We start from the raw sequence: 17,702 nt of genomic DNA on the forward strand, positions 1-17,702 counted from the left end.
TGAAGTTAATGGCAAAACTCTCATTGATGTCACTGGGACCAGGATTTCACATATGACAGGATGTGCTAGGTGGACAAAACAAATTTGGATTGCAGAGAGGGTGTTGGTTGAAGTTTGGAAGGTGAAGTAAGAATAAAATGAAGGTTTAGCAGGAAAGCTTAAGTCTCAGCTTGCCGGTTGCCTGCCAAAACGCCAGACAGGAGGGATTTATAGGTGTTTTGGCAGAGGCAGTTTTTAAGGAGGGACTGAAAGAATATAGGATGGCAACTTCATGCATTTGTATGAGGAGGTTTTCCTACACATAAGGGGTGGCAAGGGAGAAAGCACAGCACCTCTACAAGTATCATTCCTTCCTGTGCCAAACGTGAGGGAAAGACATTTTGCTTGAAGTCACCCAAAAATTGTTACAATCTGTTGGGGTCATGTCCTTCCTATTTTACAGATTTTCTGTGTTGTGTATTCTGATAGCTACGAATTATCTTATTGCAGGGGTCCCCAACCTTTTAGTGTGGCGGGCGCCGGACAAGCAGCTGCCAAGCACCAGCGTCATCAAGAGGCGTCGCTGCTGACCTGCCGTTGAGGACCAGCTTCGCTGAGAAACGTCGCCGTCGAAATGCCGCCAAAAATCAGTGGCATTTCAGCAGTGACGCTTCTTGATGATGCTGGTTTTCGGCAGCTGCTTGTCCAGCAGCCAGTAGGCGGGCGCACATAGATGCCCCGGCAGGCGCCATGGTGCCTGCGGGCACAGCATTGGGGACCCCTGTTTTATTGTATGTATTAAATGCACCATTACTGAGAGATTAACAGGCTCTGAATCTCTCTGTCCCATCCTGTGTTGCAGTATAAATATAAACAATGTTGAGCCAGAGGAACCTGCTGAGGAGGCAGAAGAAATAAAACAGGTAAATATTTGTGTGAGCAGAAGCACCTGTGGTGAGTGGTAGCTTTAATTACATATGCTCTTTTAAGTAAATAATACATGACACAGCGCGTATTATATATAATCACATAGGTTGTGTGCATTTTGAGTCGCATCTTTCCGACAGCCTCTCTGCTAAATTCACTATAATAAACATAGACATCATCTGGAGTGCCTTTGGGTTATAATATCATAGACCTATAGGCCTGGAAGGGATCTTGAGAGGCAGAACCAAGTAAACTTAGACCATCGCCAGGTGTTTGTCCAGCCTGTTCTTAAAAACCTTCAGTGATGGGATTCCACAACCATCCTTGGAAGAGTATTCCAGAGTATAACTATCCTTATAGTTAGAAAGCTTTTTCCTAATCTCTCTTGCTTCAGATTAAGCTCATTACTTCTAGTCCTACCTTCAGTGAACATGGAGAACCATCCTCTTTTTTAGTAGCTCTTAGCATATTTGAAGACTGTTATCAGGTCTCCCCTCAGTCTTCTTTTCTCAGGACTAAACATGCCCATTTTTTTTAACCTTTCTTCACAGGTCAGGTTTTTTAAACCTCAGTTTTGTTGCTTTGCTCTGGACTCTTTCCAGTTTGTCTGCATCTTTCCTAAAGTGTGGCACCCAGAACTGAACAAGTACTCCAGCTGAGGCCTCACCAGTACTGTGTCTTTCAAATAACACTCCTGTTAGTATGTCCCAGAAAGATACTAGCCTTTTCAATATGTCCTACCCTATCTGTGTGTGCGCGTGGATTTTAATGGGATTTGGGCATCTACCTCTCTTAGGCGCTTTTGAAAATCACAATATATATCATGTAAGGCTAGCTCCTGATACCCTTACTGCACGCTGAATGCTAGTGTACTCCAGAAGTAGTCCCGTTTATTCATACAGGTGCTACTTGTGGAGTAAGGTCCTATTCATTGGGAGTGCCTGTATCAGAATTTAGCTCTTAATAGCTTGCAGTTCATTATTATGCTACAGAGAATGAGTCCTTTTAAAATTTAAAGAAACACTGTCAAGGGATATAAAAGTAATTTTATTCTTCCATTGATTTCAAGAATAAAATGTCTTTCTGTTTTTATCTTTTTCCACTGTCCACATAATGAAATCCTACAGCTCCTCCCATCCTCCTGTTTCTAACAGGATTTGGAATTTATTTGTCCTTTGATTTGTTTCATCTGTTTCCCCCAGCATCTAATAATCTTTGATGATAGGTTTCACCCCACTGTAGGTCTCTTTGGCTGTTCTTTATTTTGTTGGCTTGTGTGGGTTGCTGTGCCAAGCCAGCAGGGGTGAAGGACTTTCTAGCTGTGACAGGTTCGGTCACAGAGTCCCCCTTGGGACTGTCACCTGACATGCTGGAATTACCTCTGAGCCCGCTTTCTCTGCCAGCTTGGGACTCCAGAAACCTGCCTTGTGGGCTCACCCTTCACTGGCCAGCAAAATCCCCCACCTTTCACTCAGCTTGGGCTACAGAGCCCTTGGGGTTGTTCCCACTGTAGCAGCCGTCAGGATCCCAACTTCCATCTCTGAGATTCATGTTTCTGTGCACCCCAGGGCAGGACCTGTCCCCTGCTGACCTGCAACTTCCTGGCAGTCAGCTGGGAAGGCCTCGCTGTTACAAGGTGGAACATCCCCCTCCCCCAGGGAGATGATCACAGGACAAGCTCTATCCAGCCCTTCCTGCAGGGACCTGTCTTGAGCCCCAGAGCTACACAGCCCATTTTCCTCTGCTACCAAGGAATTAAACAAACACTCTCCTATTTCCCCAGCAGGACATGTGACTTTACCCTCCCCTCTGGGGCCTTCAGCACAAAATTCCTTCTTGCTGCTAATAAACCCTGGGGCAGATTCTGCCACATCAAAAAAATGATTCCCCAGTAGAAATGGTGCAAAATTGCGTGCCACCACTGCAACAGTCAGTTCAGCCTGCAAATCACGTTTCCATATGTACCTTAGCTAAAGGTGCAAAGACTTTGTAATCTCCCACCAATTCTAATTCTGCCATTTTTCCTGGTAACAAATCCTTCTCCTGGATCAGGTCCATCTTGACCACAGAGATTTCTGCACCAGTATCCGTCAAACCTTGAAGCACTTTGTCATTAAACTTAACAGCATGCACATGCTCACTGCTTAGGCGTGTAGAAGCAACCTTTACAAATCCTGTGTGGTAAGAGGCAGTAGCCTGGGATACCCCTGTGTGCTGAGAAGCAGCAGCTTCATGTTTTACCTGATGCCTGTTCCCACTCAGACAAGGGCATTTATTCCTCGGGTGCTCAGTGGACTTACAATGATAGAACCTTCTGGGCTCCTCTGCTTGTACAGGAGACTTCGGACGAGTAACAGGGGAACGGGGAGATGAACGTTGTCGTCAGATGCTACCAGTGTGGTGCTCTTCTCTGTTCAATGCTGATATCAATCAGCTGTGTGCTGTCTCAGCTCTGCAGATCGCTGACGCAGCAGACCCCGAGAGAACCCCCAATGACCACAGACTCTAGAAAGGTACGAAGGCACGTTGGCCAGGTTTATTGTCAAACAAAGCACAGTAATAGTTCTCTCTAGACTTTACTCTACAGGACATACTACGAATATGTGCCCCCTGGCAATGGACTCAGCTCAGTCAGTGGCGGGACTTTCCACTGCTCCCTAGGCTGGACAAAGACACTGCCTCAGGGATGTATTCTAAGGCCTGGTCTACACTACACGTTTAAATCGATTTAAAGAGTGTTAAATCGATTTAATGCTGTACCCGTCCACACTACAATGCTCTTATATCGATATAAAGGGCTCTTTAAATCGATTTCTGTACTCCTCCCCGACTGAGAGGAGTAGCGCTAAATTCGATATTAACTATCGATACGGTTAGTGTGGACGGAAATCGACGTTATTGGCCTCTGGGAGGTAATCCCACAGTGCACCACTGACCGCTCTGGACAGCAATCTTGAACTCGGATGCAGCGGGCAGGTAAACAGGAAAGCCCCGCGAACTTTTGAAGTACATTTCTGTTTGCCCAGCGTGGAGCTCTGATCAGCACGGGTGCGATGCAGTCCCAAATCCAAAAAGAGCTCCAGCATGGACCGTACGGGAGATACTGGATCTTGAATCGCTTTTGGGGAGACAAATCTGTTGTTCAGAGCTCCGTACAGAGACGAAATGCCAAAGCATTTGAAAAAATCTCCCAGGCTACACAGCGCTGCATGACAAGTGTAACGGAAAGCCAAAGAAATCAAATGGCGCTCATGGAGGGAGGGAAGGGGTACTGAGGACTCCAGCTATCCCACAGTCCACAGCAGTCTCTGAAAGTATTTGCATTCTTGGCTGACTCTCCAGTGTCTGTAGGTTCAAACACGTGTCTGGCGTGAGTTCGGGGATAGCTCCTCAGTTCTTCCCCCTCCCCACCATGTGAAAAGAAAAGGGAAAGAAATAATTTCTTGACTTCTTTCAATGTCACCCTATGTGTACTGAATGCTGCTGGTAGACGGGATGCTGCAGCGTGAGAGCAGTATCCGTCTCTCTCCCTCCCCGGTGGTAGACGGTGCAATAGGATGGTAACTGTCCTCATGAACCCCTGAGTGCTCCAATGCTTTTTAAACTGATATGGGGGCACACTGGAGAAGAAAGAATGATTCCTGGTCACTCCCAGTAGATAGACAAACGGCAGTAACATCTTCATCATAGCAACTGGGGGCTGAGCTTCAATCAGCCCCTCGCTTTCCTGTGTAAGAAAAGATTCTGTACTGTCTGGACTGTCATAGCAGCAGCGTGCTGTGCTCCCTCCCGCACACCGCTTAATGTCCTGCTGGACTATCTCGGCCAGGAGCTGCCTCCCCCTCATTTATGTCCTAATCGTGTTCTTATTCCTGCATTTTTATTACTTCATGACAACAAATGTGCAGGACACTGCACGGTAGCCCAGAAGGTTGGGGAGAAGGGAAGCAACGGGTGGGGTTGTTGCAGGGGCACCCCCTGTGAATACTGACATGGAGCAGCTGTGCTTCTGATACACTGGTCGTCTAATACACTTGCCTTATTCTAGGCAGACTGACTCTATTTTTAGAACCATAAGCGGAGGATGACTCAGGGAGTCAATCCAATTTTGCTTTGCATGCGCCCCTGGCCGATTTCAGCCAGGGGCACTCATGATCAGCGGACAGTACAAAGGGGGAGAGATAACGTCATTTCATTCCAGTTTACTCCGGCAGTAGACGGTACAGAACAACTGGTACATCTCTGCTATCATGCAAAAGCAAGTGAATGCTGCTGTGTAGTGCTGGAGTATCGCCTCTCTGTCCGTGGCATCCAGTACACTAACAGTGCCGGAAAAAAAAAAGCTGAACGGGCTCCATGGTTGCCGTGCTATGGCGTGTTCTGCCAGGGCAATCCAGGGAAAAACGGCGCGAAAGGATTGTCAGCTGATGTTTTCCCGGAGGAAGGAATGACTGACGACATTTACCCAGAACCACCTGCGACAATAATGATTCAACCCAGAATTCCAAGGGGCGGGGGAGAGTGCAGGAACTGTGGGATAGCTACGGAAGAGCTACCCACAATGCAACGCTTCATAAATCGACGTTAGCCTTGGACCATGGACGCACAAGACTGAATTACTGTGCCTAGTGTGGCCGCATAAAATCGAATTTATAATATCAGTTTTATAAAACCGATTTTAGCTAATTCGATATTATCCCATAGTGTAGATGTGGCCTTATACACAGGTACAAACAAGTTACACATCACTCCTGACGTATGGAAGTGGAACCCCTCTACGCAGCAAGGTACAACCCCTGTACGTAGCAAGGTGCCGCCTCTCACCTTGTACATGTTGTTGGTTTGCACAAAACAACTCTATTCGTCATATTACCCTTTTGGCCCTGTCATTGGGATGGGTCAGCTTGTTCCTTGTTATCTGTGTGGAGTGTACGAGTATGTGAAAGTTCTGATATCTGGTGTCTAGTACCTTTTAGGTATGTCTCTCTTTGCAGCATCAGCCTTTTCCTTGCCAGCTCCCTGTGAGCAGGGCCTGCCTCTGGTTCACAGCTTAACTTTGCTTTATGTTAGCAAAGTCTTGACCATTACTTTAGTTCAGGCCTTAGGCTTCATACCGGGCCTCTGATGCCAAGGTTTATATCTCAGGGCCTTGTCTTACTACAAACGTCCAGCCTCCTTTTTCCCAGGGATAAAACGATGACTCTGCTTTCCATCAACCCTGTACCCCTCTGTCAGCAGTTTGTTTAATTGCAGCTTGTGATTGCTCAAAAGAGTCTGCAAACCCAGCTAATTCACCCACTGCATCCACTTTTTTGTCCCACAAATATTGTTTTACATCATCACTGCACATATTAAGGAACTGTTCCTGAGTAACCAAATCACACATTTCTTCCAAGCTTGTAATGCCTTTTCCCCTCACCCAATTGTCTAACAGATCCCTCCCTTTCATTTACATAAGACATATTACTCAATCAAGATCCCCCTCTTAAGACTCCTGAATTTTACCCTGTAGACTTCAGCTGTAATCTGGAATGGTTTCAAAACCAGTTCCTTACATTTACCATAGTTTGAAGCATCAGCAATAGGCATCTTATTGAATATGTCCAGAACTCTCCCAGTCAATTTTGCAACCGAAGTGGTCATTTTTTGGTCCTCAGGAATTGCATGTAGAGTGCATGGTCTCTCAAACATGATGAAATATTCAGCAATATATCAATGGATTCGTCATACTGAGGGCAATAACCGTTCCCATTTGTGGATTTTTGGGGAAGTGGAGCCAGCTGCTGGAGGGTTTTGCCTCTTCCACTCCATTACAGCTAGTTCATGCTTCTGAGCCGCAATCTAGGCCTCAATTTCTTTGTCTTTTAACTCCAGGGCCAGCCGGTTCTCTCTTTCCTTCTTCTCCTGAGCATGCTGTCTCTCTTCTTGAGCAGCTTGTTGGGCTAAGCTGTGGGCTTCCATGGATCTTTCGTGAGGAGCTTTTTCCCTGGCAATTTGCTCATCAATTTCCATTTGTCTTAATTCCATCTGTCTTTTATGTTCATTTTCCTTCTCAACAGTATGAAATCTGTGCAGTTTTAGCTTCTTCTGACCTTCACTCTCTCTCTTTTTGTTGATTTTCCTGCCTCTGTTTCCTTTACCCGAAATAAGCAAACAGAAAATAACAAACCAGTATCCATTTTCTGTTTTCTGGCCACCACAATTAACTCACTTAAAATCACTACCAGTGTCTCAAAGCAATCAGCTGTGCACAGATCCTGCTGACTACACCACTGTGACAGGTTCCATCACAGAGATCCCCTTGAGACTGTCACGTGACATGCTGGAATTACCTCTGAGCCCACTCTCCCTGCCAGCTTGGGACTCCAGAACCCTGCCTTGTTGAGCCAGACACGCTAGCCTGCTGCAACACAGATCCAGGTCTGGTCCACGCCCTCAAAGCTGCAGACATTCACCAAAAACTGCTGTGGCAAGTCACCTATCTCCAGCACCCAGACACCCAGTTCCCAATGAGATCCAAAGGCCCAAATAAATCCGTTTTACTTTGTATACAGCTTATACAGGGTGAACTCCTAAATTGTCTGCCCTCTGAAACACTGATAAAGAGAGATGCACAGCTGTTTGCTTCCCCAGGTATTAATCACTTACTCTAGGTTAATTAATGAATAAAAGTGACTTTATTAAGTATAAAAAGTAGGATTTAAGTGGTTTCAAGTAATAAGAGACAAAACAAAGTAAGTCACCAAGCCAAATAAAGCAAAAAACCGCAAGTCTAAGCCTAATGCATTAAGAAACTGTTTACAGGTAAAATCTCACCCTCAGAGATATTCCAATAAGCTTCTTTCACAGACTAGATTCCTTCCTAGTCTGGGCCCAATCCTTTCCCCTGGTACAGTCCTTGTTAGTTCCAGCTCAAGTGGTAACTAGGGGATTTCTTATGACCTGGCTGTCCCCTTTGTTCTGTTCTACCCTTTTATAGCTTTGGCCCAAGTCAGGAATCTTTTGTTTCTCTGGGTCCTCATCCTCCTTCTAAATGGAAAAGTACCAGATTTAAGATGGATTTCAGCATCATGTGACATGGTCATATGTCCTGTGAGACCCCCTCCCCCCCAGCCTCCATTCTTCCTGGACTGGGTTACACAAACACAGGAAGGCTTGCAAATAAACAGAGCAATTTACAACCAATTGTCCTAGTCAATGGGAGCCATCAAGATTCTAAACCACCATCAATGGCCAACACTTTGCATAATTACAATAGGACCCCATACTTTATATTTTTCTAGCTTCAGATACAAGAATGATGCATACATAGAAATAGGAGCAACATATTCTGTAGATTATAACCTTTGTTATGATACCTTACAAGAGACCTTTTGCATAAAGCATATTCCAGTTACATCATATTTACACTCATAAGCATATTTCCATAAAACGTATGGAGGGCAATGTCACAGGAGCTTCACTTTTGCTTTGAAAAGTAGATGGTCATATTTATGGGGGTTTGGTTTTTGTCATTTACAGCAAATTGCAGAAGACTCATTCTGTGCTGATGTCCAGGTGCAAACGTCCTATGTCGAAATACCACCAGGAGATAGGTGGCGTTGGTCGCGATTACAAACAGAAGCTCAGGTGCAAACCTCAAATCTTGAACTACCAGACAAAGAGACTTTCCTCCCATTTGAAAGTGAGGTCCAGGTACAAACCTCAGATCTTGAAATATTAGAGGAGGAGACTTCATTGCCATCGCAAACGGAAGCCCAGGTACAAACATCACTTATTGAAGTACTAGATACGGAGACTTTATTCCCCATTGAAAGTGAGCCCCTGGAGCAGACCCCAAATCTTGACTTTCAAGACATGCAGATGAAGAATTTGTTCCCATTATTTGTTGAAGTTGAAGTGCAAACCTCATATGTAGACATACCAGCAGGGAATAAGTGGCGTTCGACACGACTACAAGCCGAGGCCCAAGTGCGAACCTCAAATCATGAATTGTTAAAGACACTTTCTTCCCTCTCACAAAAGGAAGCCCAGGTGCACACGTCCAAACTTTCAATAACAGAAGCAGAGGAAGTGCCTCTTTTCCCATCACTAACCGAGGCCCAGGTGCGAACTTCAAGACTTGCATTAACAGAAACGGAGGAGGAAGTGGCCCCATTCCCGGTAGAAGAAAAGCCTGTCCCCACAACCCAAAGTGAAACTGCTGTGCAAACCTCATATGTGGACATACCAGCAGGGAATAAGTGGCATTTGTCACGGCTACAAGCTGAGGCCCAGGTGCAAACATCAAGTATTGAGTTACTGAAGAAGCTTTCTTCCCCATCACTAACTGAGGTCCAAGCGCAAACCTCCAAACTTGCAGTAGTAGAGGAAGTGCCTCTTTCCTCCTCACTAACCGAGGCCCAGGTGCAAACCTCTGAACTTGCAGTAACAGAAGCAGAGGAAGTGCCTCATTCCCCCTCACTGACTGAGGCCCAGGTGCAAACCTCCAAACTTGTAGTAACAGAAGCAGAGGAGGAGGAAGCCCCATTCCCAATAGAAGAAAAGCCTCTCACCAAAATCGTAGCAGATGCTGCTGTGCAAACCTCATATGTGGACGTACCAGTAGGGAATAAATGGCGTTCGACACGGCTACAAGCTGAGGCCCAAGTGCAAACCTCAGGTATTAAGTTACTGAAAAAGCTTTCTTCCCTCTTAGTAAACAAGGTCCAGGTGCAAACGTCAAGTATTGAGTTACTGAAGAAGCTTTCTTCCCCATCATTAACCGAGGCCCAGGTGCAAACCTCCAAACTTGCACTAACAGAAGCAGAGGAGGAGGAAGCCCCATTCCCAATAGAAGAAAAGCCTCTCTCCAAAACCGTAGCTGACGCTGCTGTGCAAACCTCATATATAGACATACCAGTAGGCAATAAATGGCGTTCGACGCGGCTACAAGCTGAGGCTCAGGTACAAACATCAAGTATTGAGTTACTGAAGAAGCTTTCTTCCCCATCATTAACTGAGGCCCAGGTGCAAACCTCCGAACTTGCAGTAACAGAAGCAGAGGAAGTGCCTCTTTCCCCCTCACTGACTGAGGCCCAAGTGCAAACCTCTGAACTTGCAATAACAGAAGCAGAGGTGGAGGAAGCCCCATTCCCAATAGAAGAAAAGCCTCTCTCCAAAACCGTAGCTGACGCTTCTGTGCAAACCTCATTTGTAGATATACCAGTAGGGAATAAATGGCGTTCATCACGGCTACAAGCTGAGGCCCAGGTGCAAACGTCAAGTACTGAGTTACTGAAGAAGCTTTCTTCCCCGTCGCTAACTGAGGCCCAGGTGCAAACCTCCAAACTTGCAGTAACGGAAGCAGGGGAGGTGCCTCTTTCCCCATCACTAACCGAGGCCCAAGTGCAAACTTCCAAACTTGCAGTAACGGAAGCGGAGGAGGTGCCTCTTTCCCCCTCACTAACTGAGGCCAAGATGCAAACCTCCAAACTTGCAGAAGCAAAGACGACCTTTCCCTCCCCATCACAAACTGAGGTTCACATCCAGTCTTCGTATTTTGAAGTACCAGAGTTGGAGGATGAGATGCCAACTAGCCCAGTCAAAGAGAAGCCCCTCCCCCTAACACTGATGGAGGCCCAGGTGCAAACTTCGTATGTAGACATACCAGCAGGGAATAAGTGGCGTTCATCACGACTACAAGTGGAAGCCCAGGTGCAAACCTCCAGGCTTGAAATGCCAGAGGCAAAAGAGAAGGCTCCTTCCCTATCCCAAACACAGGCTGAGATGCAAACCACCAGGGTTGAAATAACAGAAGAGAAAGCAGCACCTCTGACTCCTCCAGATGTTATAATATTAGAAAAGGAGACGCTGAAGGAGGAAGTAGAGCTGAAGCTTCCACATCCTGAATATACCGAGGCCCAGGTGCAGACCTCGCTTGTTGAAATACCTCTGGGGAAGAAGTGGCGTTCATCCCGTTTATGTACCGAGGCCCAGGTGCAAACTTCATATCAAGAACTCTCAGTTGTGAAGAGCAAGACTTTGCCCCCACAAGGTACTGGGGTGGTAAAGAAGGTCACTGAGCGTACAGCATCAAAGAAGTAAGTAGAAAAAGCTAGTTCTGCCATACTTTCCCTGCTGCAGGGCTGAGCATCCAATCTTTTCTTCTAGATCAGCATTGTAGAAAGCTAATACAGTATTCGGTTTTGTGTAGATTTGAAAGGATAGGGTTGAAAATTAGCTGTGAAGCCATTTACCGTTCATCTATTCAGAAAAACCTGTAGCTCTTGTACCACCAGTACATTCTTTGTATCCGTAGATTCAGAGGATTTGAGACCAGAAGGAGCCATTCGATCATCTAATCTGAGCTTCTGTATAGCACAGGCCATTACATTTCACCCAATTACTCCTGTACTGAGCCCAGTAACTTGTTTGGCTAAAGCATCTCTTCCAGAAATTAGGGCTGTCAAACGATTAAAAAAAATTAATCCTGATTAATCATGTGATTAAAAAAATGAATCGCAATTAATTGCATTGTTAAACAATAATGGAATGCCATTTATTTAAATATTTTTGGATGCTGTCTACATTTTCAAATATATTGTATTCTGTGTTGTAATTGAATCAAAGTGTATAGTGCTCACTTTACATTTATTTTTGATTACAAATATTTGCACTGTAAAAGACAAAAGAAATAGTATTTTTTAATTCACCTCATACAAGTACTGTAGTGTAATCTCTTTATCATGAAAGTTGAACTTACAAATGTACAATTATGTACAAAAAAATAACTGCATTGTTTTCAGTGTAAAACTTTAGAGCCTATAAGTCTGCTCAGTCCTACTTCAGCCAATCACTCAGACAAACTTGGTTACAGTTTGCAGGAGATAATGCTTCTCACTTCTTGTTTACAAATATCACTTGAAAGTAAGAACAGGCATTTGCATGGCACTGTTGTAGCCAGTGTCACAATATATTTACATGCCAGATGCACTAAAGATTCAAATGTCCCTTCATGCCTCAACCACCCTTCCATAGGACATGCATCCATGCTGATGATGGGTTCTGCTTGATAACAATCCAAAGCAAAAAGGACTGATGCATGTACACTTTCATCATCTGAGTCAGATGCCACTAGCAGAAGGTTCATTTTCTTTTTTGGTGGTTTGGGTTCTGTAGTTTCTAGATCTGAGTGTTGCTCTTTTAAGACTTCTGAAAGCGTGATCCACACCTTGTTCCTCTCAGATTTTGGAAGGCACTTCTGATTCTTAAACCTTGGGTCTAGAGCTGTAGCTGTTTTTAGAAATCTCACATTGGTATCTTTGCGTTTTGTCAAATCTGCAGTGAAAGTATTTTTAATACAAATGTGCTGGGTCATCATCCGAGACTGCTATAACATGAAATATATGGCAGAACATGGGTAAAACATAGCCGAAGACATACAGTTCTCCCTCAAGGAGTTCAGTCACACAATCTTAATTAACACCTTATTTTTTAACGAGCATCATCAGCATGGAAGCATGTCCTCTGGAAAAGTGGCTGAAGCATGAAGGGATATACGAATGTTTAGCATATCTGGCACATAAATACCTTGCAACACTGACTACAAAAGTGCCATGTGAATGCCTGTTCTCACTTTCAGGTAACGTAAATAAGAAGCAGGCAGCAGCATCTCCTGTAAATGTAAACAAACTTGTTTTTCTTAGCGATTGGCTGAACAAGAAGTAGGACTGAGTGGACTTGTAGGCTCTAAAGTTTTACATTGTTTTATTTTTGAGTGCAGTTATTTAACAAAAAAAATCTACCTTTGTAAGTTGCACTTTCATGATAAAGAGATTGCACTACAGCAGTGGTTCTCAAACTTTTTTTCCCACGGACCACTTGAAAATTTCTGGGGGTTTTGGCAGACCACTTAATGATCTTTTCAAATACTGTTTGTACAATTAGCTAACTATTGTAAAGTGCTTTGGATAAAAGCGCTATACTATATTTTAAAAAAAATATATTTAATTTTTTTTGTTCTACAAATAAAAGCACACAACTCATATTTTAATATCAGTAGTGTTACCTTTCCAATGCATGTGCCCTCTCTCCCCCACCACAGCAGCCCCTGAACTGGGGGTGGGAAGGAGAGGTCTCTCTCCCCTGCCGCAGCAGCCATAGAGCTGAGGCTGTGAAGGAGGGCCATCTCTCCCCAGCAGCCACAGCCCTGGAGCTGGGGAAAGTCTCCTTTTTCCTTGGCCTCTTCAGCCCTGCATGTCCCAAGTTCCCCTCACCCGCTCATTTCACCTCACTGCCCCCTCCCACCTATACCCTATTCCCCCCAAGGCCAGCAACTCACCTTACATGTGCATCTTCTCCAGGGTCCAGGCATCTAATTAGTGGAGCCATGCCTGTGTGGCTCCACTAATTAGGTGGGTGGCTCTTCATTCTCTCATTTGCGGCCGCCCAGACACGCACCTTAGAGGAACTATCCATGGACCACCTGAATGGAGCTCAGGGACCACTGGTGGTCCATGGACCACAGTTTGAAGAACCTCTGTGCTACAGTATTTGTACAAGGTGAACTGGCCTGCTAAACCCAAGGTTGTGAGTTTAATCCTTGAGGGGGCCACTTAGAGATCTGGGGCAAAATCAGCACTTGGTCCTGCTAGTAAAGGCAGGTGGCTGGACTCAATGACCCTTCAAGGTCCCTTCCAGTTCTATGAGATAGGCATATCTCCATATATTATTATTATTATATTCTTTCTTGTTCATCATTTTACAGTTCAAATATATGTGAAAAAATAATATAAAGTGAGCGCTGTGCACTTTGTATTCTGTGTTTGTAATAGAAATCAATATATTTTAAAATGTAGAAACACATCCAAAAACATTTAATAAATTTCAGTTGGTATTCTGTTGTTTAACAGTGCGATTAATCGTGATAATTTTTTTTAATTGTGATTAATTTTTTTGAGTTAACTGCAATTAATTGACAGCACTACCAGAAAGGCATCCCGTGTTGATCTGAAGACATCAAGAGAGGGAGAATCCACCACTTCCCTTGGTAGTTTGTTCTAATGGTTAATCACCCTCCTTGTTAAAAATGTGCCTTTTTTCTAATTTGAATTTGTCCGGCTTCAGCTTCCAGCCATTTGGTTTTTGTACTGTCTTTCCTGCTGATTAAAGAGACCTTTAGTACCTGTTGTTATTTTCTTCTTGTGAAGGTACTTAGATGCATCTGAAGAAGTGAGTTTTTTTTACCCATGCAAGCTTATGCCCAAATAAATCTGTTTGTCTTTAAGGTGCCACTGGGCTCCTCATTGTTTTTACTTAGACCAGGTCTACACTGGAGGGGATCGATCTAAGTTGCACAACTTCAGCTACATGACTAACATAGCTGAAGTCGACATACTTAGATCGACTTACCATGATGTCTTCACCGTAGTGAGTCGACTGCTGCCGCTCCCCTGTCGACTCTGCCTGCACCTCTTACTGAGCTGGAGTACAGGCGTCGACGGGAGAGCACTTGGGGATTGATTTATCATGTCTAGTCTAGATGCGATAAATCTATCCCCGCTGGGTCGATTGCTGCCCGCAGATCCGGCCGCTAGTGAATGCATACCCTTAGATACTGCAGTCAAGTCCCCTCTCTATCTTCCTTTTGATAAGCTAAGCAGCTCTTTAAGTTTCTTACTGCAAGACATTTTCACCAGTCCTCAGATCATTTTTGTGGCTCTTTTCTGCACCCTCTTCAGTTTTTTGGCATCCTTTTTAAAATATGGACGTCGATGTGGATGCAGTATTCTGGTATTGGTCTCACCAATGCTGTATTCAGAGGCAAAATCACTTCCCCTGTTTACACACTCAAGGGTCTGGATATCTGGAGACAGGTAATGGGGTGGCTTTTGGGGGATTTCTCAATTGTCTGAAAGAGTTCATTATAACATTCAGTGCATAGCTCTTTTGTATGTTCAGAAAGATTGAATTTTTAACTGAAGAGTAGGTTGCATTCCCTTAAATGCACCTAAAATGTTGGATTGTTATTCACGTGCTCATCCTCTTTAGACAATTAGTGTATTTTTATTTTTTTATGATATGTATTTATTTTATTTTACTTTTAACATTATGTGCTTTCAAGATGAAAAGCACTATATATCTACTAAAACATTCTTATTCTTATGATTTATTTATATTTGGAGGGTAATTTCTTTTCTCCTTTGGAATGACTCCAGTTGCTCCAAATAACCAGCGTTTCCTGGCAGAGAATTGACCTAGCAATGCCTTATCTTGTCCTCATCCCTAAACAAATTATTCGGTTTGAACCCTGATTGGCAGCTTGAGATGCCTGGCAGCTAGATATGGGTCAGAGCCTGAAGCATTTATCTATTATGCCCTGAAACTGTGGGGATGTGGATGTAGGGGTCCTATATCCAAAGCACCCCAGATTTGGGTTTTGTTTGCCTAGAGCAAAATCTTGAGAAGCAAGTTTTGCAGAAGTGCGCCAAAAAAAATTTAGAATTTGCCCAATGCTATTGTCAACATTTGTAGATGTGTTGACCTATACCAAGTGAGGTTTTCAAACCTAGGGGATTTAGGTGCTCAAAACCCATTATTTTTAGCAAGAACGGGTTGTCCTGATCTTTTATGCAGCTCTGAATAATCTCAGTTACCATATTTTATAGTAGACCCAGTCAAAAAACGAGGTGGCGTCACCTAAGGATTGAAAATGAGTATATATCACAAGGCATGGGTAGTTAAACCTCTTTCCTTTATTGTTTGTCTTTTTGTTGCAGAGTACCAAAAACCTCGACACGAGCAACACCAGTATCTGTGCACTTACATGTAAAGATGACTCCACGGCGCCGGAATGGGAATAAAAAGAACTAGTAAAAACTTGAATTTAAACAAATAAAACCTTGTAAAATAACAAACTTAACCTGTGAGATTTTTCTGGAATGTTGCCTCACAGTTTGAACGTACAGGGCCTTGTCCCCAGCTAGTGTATATTGGCATAGCTTCACTGAAGTAATTGGAGTTGTGCATATACACACCAGCTGCAGATCTGACCTGTAATTTCTTACTTCGTCATTTCATAATCTCTGTTATAGTTAGTTGCTTGGCATGGTAAACTCCGGTTTCGGTCCTGTCCCCATCTTTACTAATTTGCCAGATTGCACACTGCGTAATTCACACACAAAACTATGTTGCTACACCACATTCTAGTAAAATTTGGAACATAGTGCTCAAGTGAGGCCTTGTGCTGTAAACCAGGCAAAGCTCGGTCAGTACAAATCACAACTTTCCCTGTCTACACTATGAGTTTATATCAGTTCAGCTACATCATTGGCTGGCCATCAATTGCTGCAGTTGGGACAAATTTCCAATGGATACTACTTCTGCCATAATAAAAGCATAAGCCTTACTTTACTGAACAGTTACACTTGTGCCACTGCAGATATTTCAATTTGATGTTAAGTCTGTATGATTGCACTGTAACTAGCATCCCTATTTAGGAATGAATTGAGATTTAAATTATAAACCTTTCCCAAATAAAATGAGCTTTTGGGCTTAGATTCCTAATGGAACCTTCAGTTCAGAAGTTGCTTTTTTCAGAATAATTAATAGAAAACTGCAGAGTTGTTTGGAGTGATTCCAACATGAAGAAACATTGTTTTCCTGTTCAGAATCTTCTTGGCTTTGGATAGCTCAAAAACGATTTGGAAATAAAATAGAAATGTCATATATACCTACAAGGCCAGCGCTAGCATTTAGGCAGCCTAGGCAATCGCCTAGGGCGCCAGAATTATTGAGGGGGTGGCATTTTGCAGGGGGGACGGCAGGCCGCTCCGGTTGACCTGCTGCAGTCATGCCTGCGGAAGGTCGGCTGCTCGCGCAGCTCCGGTGGACCTCCCGCAGGCATGCCTGCGGCAGCTCCACTAGAGCCACGGACCAACGGACCCTCCGCAGAAATGACTGTGGCAGCTCCACTGGAGCCACAGGATCAGCTCCAGTGGAGCTGGGGGGTGGCGAAATGGCCGTGCGCCTAGGGCGCGAGAAACCCTGGCGCCAGTCCTGTACACCTAGACCACGATTCATCAAAGTACTTAATTTGTACATGTACTTAAATTTTAGCATATGCTTAAGTCCCATAGGTCACTGTGGGAACCATAACTCTGAATTTCATAACTTTTGTGTGACTAAATCTCAACCTTGAAGAACCAGTGGCTGCTAAAGCAGGCTAGAGATGCGTCAATTACTGTGCTATTTGGGATTTGTAATACTAGAACTGTGAAACAGGTCTGAAACATAACACCTGCAATTTTCCAACCTACTTTTCTCATTTGCCACACAAAGCTTAAAAAAATTCTTTGTCAGTTAATCCTCTCAAAAGGCTTTTCTTCTCCTTTTTGCATTATGGATAATTTGATTATGAACTTTGAAAAGTAACCACTGAGAATACTGGAACTTGAAACCTTTTTGCTTCCATTAGAAGTGACTCTAATTTCCCATGGAGCTATTTATTAAGAAGGAGGTTTTCAAAAGCACCTAAAAGATTTAGAAGTACTGCTTCCATTGACTTTCACAGGGACTTTTGCTTCTATGGGTTGGTCTACACCACAAATAAAGGTATAATTGCAACATGAGCAGGTATACCTGCCACTACCTTCAGGTAACAACATCAGTGAAGATATGACAGCAAGGACCCCGGCGCAGGGCAGCCACTCAAGTATATACCTAGAGTCCCTGAAGGGCTTGTACCACCGCATTTTCACTGCTGTTGTTACCTGCACAAACTAGATTAAAGCTAGCACTGTATGCCTACCTGTGTT

At 44.0% G+C, this 17,702-nt stretch overlaps 1 protein-coding gene across 1 annotated transcript; it reads left to right on the forward strand.

Moving 5' to 3' along the window:
• Nucleotides 1–8,763: 8,763 nt before the first annotated feature.
• LOC142046861 (uncharacterized) lies at nucleotides 8,764–15,759 on the forward strand. Its single transcript, XM_075066074.1, has 2 exons — nucleotides 8,764–10,988; nucleotides 15,666–15,759. Exons 1-2 carry the CDS (start codon nucleotides 8,764–8,766, stop codon nucleotides 15,757–15,759), a joined length of 2,319 nt encoding a protein of 772 aa, XP_074922175.1.
• Nucleotides 15,760–17,702: the final 1,943 nt, after the last annotated feature.

The sequence above is a fragment of the Chelonoidis abingdonii genome, chromosome 5, assembly GCF_003597395.2.
Source record: "Chelonoidis abingdonii isolate Lonesome George chromosome 5, CheloAbing_2.0, whole genome shotgun sequence".
Classification (NCBI taxonomy): domain Eukaryota; kingdom Metazoa; phylum Chordata; order Testudines; family Testudinidae; genus Chelonoidis; species Chelonoidis abingdonii.

What these genes read in the sequence shown, in the direction of transcription:
- LOC142046861 (XM_075066074.1), top strand. Translation starts at nt 8,764, where the DNA reads ATGCAGATGAAGAATTTGTTCCCATTATTTGTTGAAGTTGAAGTGCAA. An exon ending in GAGCGTACAGCATCAAAGAA is followed by an intron (nt 10,989 to 15,665) that starts GTAAGTAGAAAA and finishes TTTTTGTTGCAG; the next exon opens with AGTACCAAAAACCTCGACAC.